This window comes from Opisthorchis viverrini, assembly GCF_000715545.1.
Source record: "Opisthorchis viverrini unplaced genomic scaffold opera_v5_122, whole genome shotgun sequence".
NCBI lineage: Eukaryota > Metazoa > Platyhelminthes > Trematoda > Opisthorchiida > Opisthorchiidae > Opisthorchis > Opisthorchis viverrini.
In genome coordinates this window covers 798,345-804,399 of record NW_008751780.1, presented here as the reverse complement: position 1 = coordinate 804,399, position 6,055 = coordinate 798,345, and the positions used below count along the sequence as shown (strand labels likewise).

Here is a 6,055-nt window from a genome sequence, read left to right as displayed (position 1 = left end):
GGTCACGGGACATTCCCTCACAGACAGATTATGTAGACAATATTGCCCTCCTTAGCTCACACCCTTCAAAAATGCAAACCATTTTAAATAACCTGAATGACTCTGCCCCACGGTGTGGCATGCGCTTCGCAAGTGTGCAAAGTGTGAAGTGCTGCTACAAGACTATGTGGGGTCAAACACGAGCCTCATGCTTTCAGATGAGCAGCTGTATAAGTTCCGGTGGATTGGTTGGAGATGAGATTATTTCACAAATCTTCGATACATATGGCACCAACCTGACGTCAAGTTGTCTGTTAAGGGAAGGACTTTCACTGCGGTAGTGCGATCCCCACTGCTTTGTGGATCAGAAACGTGCCTTTGCGCGCACAGGACACACGAAAGATATCAATATTCGGCCATAGTTTTCTCCGAAGCATTGAACAGGTCTGATGGGAAGATCGGATTAGTAGTGCTAAGGAAGGTCATAGGGCCTTACGAAGAAGGAACTCTCACAATAGATGAATTACTCACCCTTCGCGCGTTACGCTGATTAGGACATGCACGTCAGAAGATCGCCTGCCTCGTACAGCTCCTTTCACCCAGTTCTGTGCTGAGTGGGAGCGGCCGAGAAGGGGATAGTGAGTGACCTGGCAACGAAGTATGAGAACATTTACCAGTTAACTTAGTCGGGTCGACAACTGCCGCTTCTCTGGATGGAAACCCCGGGACTAAACTTACCAATGGTTAAGGACACTGGCTGAAATGGTCCAATCGTGCGATCAATGGCGCTCATGCATCAAAGCTATCGCCTTCAATGCGTAGCTACCCAGTTCCCGAACCAACCAGATATGTCATCGCCTCCAAGGCTTGGCTGTGTTCCACACTCCCACTTCCCGGTGATCGATACTGTAACAGCTGAAACCAATGTGCCTATGGCACACGGTTTATAGCTGTAAGATTGATTGTGCACTCTGGAAGAGTTGTATCTCCCTATTGGCAGGTGATAGCCATGTAACTCAGTTAAGTTGACCGTTGAACCGTGCTTGGTGGTCACCAGGTTATATGATGCGGGAGTTTATGCTCGAAATTCGCGCAGGCCAGAAACATCTGACACCGTTCTGTTGTAGCACCCATTCTGTGCCTAACTGCCATGCCACTTGAAAGAAGCGCGAGGGCTGGAATACTGCCAGGTTGCCCAAGACTAGACAGGGGAAGTCGAGAGGCAGAGGTCGGATTCGAACCACGGACTTTCCGGTCAGTGAATTCGCGCTCTAACCACTGAGCCCCCGAAACAGTTGATGGTCAATGCATGGGTTTCTCTCTGGCGAGCATAGATCCCAAACCGACCGCCTGATTGTAACTTCAAGGTGAGACGACCGAATCAGACATTTATATAGTCCATAATAATGACAGTCAGTGGTTCCTGTCTGATGAACCGTCGGACCAATCCCGACAGAATGCATCCTTCCCAGAACTGCATTCCGTTGGAGCCCAAGAAAGCTGTGGTTCGAAATAGACCGGGCAGCTCGACTGCTTCTGTCCAGGTTTGGACAACCTGGTAGTTTCTCAGCCCACGTGTTTCCCTCAGGCTGCATGGTAGCCAGGTACCGCAAAGATATTACAGCTGAAAGATTAGTTATTTGTAGTCCATTATGGCATATGTCGACACTTCAGTCAGGCTCCGGCTTTTATGCTGAGTAGCGTCGACCTGGATGACCGACGGATCAAAGACGGTCATTCCAATCCAGTAAAACGTGTCCAGTTCTAGGCTCTGAGAGCAACTCCCATGCCATATAAACCACAAGTCAACGCTTCAGGGTCACCAGACATATTGAAGATAAAATGTGAAGGAGCTAAGTTCGTCAAGGCGCTTAAAATGTAAGATCATTCTTGTCTTGTATATGTTTCAGATATACAATATACATAAACCTTCAGAGTACAAGGTTCGAGCGGACGTTGCCTGCGTCAGTTTAACATCGGAAACTTCTACATAGAAAGTATCTCGTAGGTTTTTTCAAACGTATTTTGCTAACTGTTAATAGGTAGTGCGACGGATGAAGTATTGGCCAGACAACTGACGATTGAATGACCCAGCAACGTATGCTTGCATGGTGGGAAGTGATTAGAGAAGAAAATAGGTGGTGTGGAAAACCGCCTGCAATTTAATGGGGAAAGTGCCAAATATTGCCTTTCCGCTGTTCCACCCACCAAAACACATTACAACCCCCCATAGCCTACGCAGCCTCGCGGGATAAATAAAATAGCAGTCATCACTCAATCTGACCTTTGCCGCAATAACCGGAGACAACATGAGTGTCGACACCAATAGGTCACCACCGTCCAACCATAAAAACTACTGAATTAACGAAATACACTCATTCGCATACCAATTTAGTTATGGCGAGATGGCCCAAGTGGTTAGAGCGCGAATTTACTGACCGGAAGGTCCGTGGTTCGAATCCGACCTCTGCCTCTCGACTTCCCCTGTCTAGTCTTGGGCAACCTGGCAGTATCCCAGCCCTCGTGCTGCTTTCGGGTGGCATGGCAGCTAGGCACCGGAAGGGTGCTACAGCCGAACGCTTTCAATTTAGTTATGACCGGAAACTCATCTGCAACCCAGCCGAATCTCTCGTTTGACATTTGTAAGTAACTGAATGTGCTGCAGCAGGCCGCCCCGTGTTTCAGTTGGCACGATAATCGAGATACCGCAATACATGTATAGGCGTAATACACTACTCACAAGGCCGCTGGAAACGCTTCGACAGCCCACGACCGGTTACGCCCTTATTCGGGGTCATCAGGTAGCCACGGTGGCCGAATTTCCGTTAACCTTATTTTCTGCTTCAACCCAAATTGCACGAAATGAGCGAAATACGCTCACTTGCAAATTAATTTGGTTTTGACGGTAGATTCACCTGGGAACCGTTGTAAACGAGAGATTTAGCTAGGTTCAAGGTGAGTCTTCCGTCAAAACGAAATCGTTACGTGTGGTTGGGTTGAAGTATCATCATCACCATCAAAGACAGCAACATCAGTGTTGGCACTGATGCTTCACTGCTGTAGGTTAAAGCAGAACATAAGGTTGACGGAAATTCGGGGACTACGACTAACTGATAAGCTTCAAGACGAGCAAAACCGATCGTGAGTTTTCGAAGAGCTTTAAGCAACCTGAGAGGTAGTGTATTAAGTCTTTACATAATTAACTTAATAAACCCATGTTGCCGACTGCGATGATTCTTAGGTTATTTATCCTCCGAGAATGCATAGACTACCGTAAAATAAGTACTTGATTGTTCTCAAAATGAAAAAGGGGAAAAGTGGATGGGAATAGGACTTTATGGAGGACTACCTTAGGCACTCTGATGAGCCTGTACGCATAAGTGCTCAGTCTGAAAAGAATCCGACAGCACAAAAGCCAGTGACATTGATTATTCGCCATTTTTACACTATCCCAACCAAACGCAGGGAATGATGGGGCCCATATCCTGAAAGGTAGACCACAACACCCTTCTGTCAAGTTAGACATCTACCTAATAGTTGGCGGCGTTCACAAGGTGGCACAGGAAACAATACTCCTCTCGGTAGACGATGATATGCATGCGTACCACACGGCCGAGCCACCATTCACTGACAGAAATCTCTACCCCGTGGGACAGGAAGAGGAGTAATATACCCATACTTGTCAATTAAATCCAAAGAATCCCGGATATCAAGCACTAAACGAGCATGCCCTGTGACCTACATGAATTTCCAGCTTTCACAAAGTGACACAGCGGAGTATCGGGATTGAACACTGATGTCATGCTGTGGTTGATGATGACCGCTGGAACAACCAGGAGCTTTCACAAAGTGACACAGCGGAGTATCGGGATTGAACACTGATGTCATGCTGCCGATGATGATGACCGCTGGAAACAACCAGGTCCCATAATTACACACACCGCAATAACGAATAGATATACTATGTTATCTTATCCACTGAACGCCTATTTATCTATGGAACTCTGAATGTACACATGTTCTTGTTACCTACATAAGTCAAGAGATGCACCTGGTAATCGTCACACACTCAATAATAAACGCAAAAAACTGCGTCCCAAGGACTATACAGTCACACACGGTTCAATAGTCGTACCAAATAATGAGCAGCAGATTAGAGCGATGCCGATAACTGACTCAGCATTTGATTAGCTGACTACCTATCAAGTCTCATTCATTTAACCAAAGCGTAAAATAATAGAAGATAACCGTTCAGCTGCAACACCCTTTTGGTGCTTAACTGCCATGCCACCCGAAGGAAAGCCGAGGGCTGGGATAGTGCGAAGTTGCCCAAGCCTAGACAGTGGAAGTCAAGTGGCAGAGGTCGGGTTCGAATGACGGACCTTCTGGTAAGTAAATTGGCGCTTCAACCACTGAGCCATCCTGTCCCTAACTGAGGCATAAGCAGGAACATATTACATGCCACGGTTCTCAAGTGAGGTAATATAGTCCATAACATTTAGAGTTAACGACATGACTGTAAGAGTGTTGGCAAGCAACGGGCTCATCAGATTACATTGGGAAAAACACCGAGGAGGAAAGTAATTTGGATCTGGATATGATACAGATTCTGAGATCCAAATTAGAGCGGTGGTGACATTCAAAAAGTTTATTCATAGCGGTATGCAGTGACCGTCCACAGTATGGGAAGTAAACCATGAGATAAATGAGCGGCCACATCCCACAAAGAAAAGTTAGGGCTCCTTGAATAGTACATCACAGCTCGCCCAGGCCATACTCAACCGTGGATGATATCAGTTACAAGGTCAGTAGCAATGAGCGGCGTCTCGAACTTGAAGTGATAGTGCAGAAAGACAGTGTACAATGATTGTTGGGATCACAGCCATGGAATAATGGGATCTTGGAGCTGTCAAGTGGCAAAGGAGGCGTAAACAGCCCATAGAACATCTAAGGCTCCATCCCTCGCAGATTCCGCTGTAAAGTCAAGTTGAAGTACAGAGTTCACTCGTTTCCTCGCGAGATCATAATCTGAATCTGACAATGAGGCCAGGGCGTTGTCGAGAACATCCGAATGATGGGCAAGTATTATCAAAGTGAGGAGACGTTTGTCAATTTTCTGTACATCCGCACTCCACCTGTTTATTATGCCATCCTGAATTCTCTGCATCACGCGCTGCTTTGTGTGAAAATCAACAAGGGGATGTGTCATCATATCAAATACCACGAAGTTCTGTTTCTCGGTGGTACATATGCCTTTCTCCACCAGACTCTTTGCGATACGCTCCCTGACATGACGCATTTGCAGGGGCAGCTTAAATGGGTTCCAGGTTTCACCTAGAGTGCATGTGCGATAAAAACCGAACCTACCACTCAGATAATCAATCCAGGTTTTCGCATTTTCCGGGCTATTAGTTTTGATAAGCTTTAGGGCCTCGTCGAGCAGTGCATCTCCAGTAGGCAGACCATTTTTGACAACGATAACCCGGGAAAACAGGCCACGCCTGCGCATGCCTGCTGGTTCCAAGCCAATGCGCCCACGTAGCCCTAGCTCTGCAAGAATGCATCCCCTCAACCCACAGCTAACACTATCATTCCAGAACGATAAGTGTCCCTGCACCATGTAGGACAACAAAAACAACTCACCTCGCGGTCCTTTAGACCCAATAATAGAATCTCTTCCATTAAACTAAGTCTAACTTCTTTTGAATCGCCTTCCTCTTGAGTGGTTTCATCTGCTGTGTTGTTTTGAATATTTGTCTCTGGTTCAGGTGGACGGGCCACATTCCTCCGAAGCAAAACGCCATCAGAGGAATCAGACCCAGACAACATCCCGCCGAAGTATTCGAAAACCGTTTACCGCCACAGCGACTTTTGCAGTTCACCTTAGATACTGAACATGACCAAAGGAATTCCACAAAATGTTCTAGGTTTTCTAGCTGATACAATAGGGCGTAGCCCTTTGGCTATCCACGTCAAAACGTTGAGAATTGTGTGAATGACGGACGGTGTTTGGTAGGATCACGGTTCTACGACTTTCGCATACCTGTGGGTCAACCAATACGGCGCAGCACTGCTT

The 6,055-nt window shown here is 46.7% G+C and overlaps 1 protein-coding gene across 1 annotated transcript; it reads right to left on the bottom strand.

Moving 5' to 3' along the window:
* Nucleotides 1–4,888: 4,888 nt before the first annotated feature.
* On the bottom strand, nt 4,889–5,808 carry T265_06148 (hypothetical protein; the record flags this gene model as incomplete). Its single annotated transcript, XM_009171341.1, has 3 exons — nt 4,889–5,313; nt 5,347–5,590; nt 5,623–5,808. The coding sequence occupies 3 exons, from the start codon at nt 5,806–5,808 to the stop codon at nt 4,889–4,891; spliced, it is 855 nt and encodes a 284-aa protein (XP_009169605.1).
* Nucleotides 5,809–6,055: the final 247 nt, after the last annotated feature.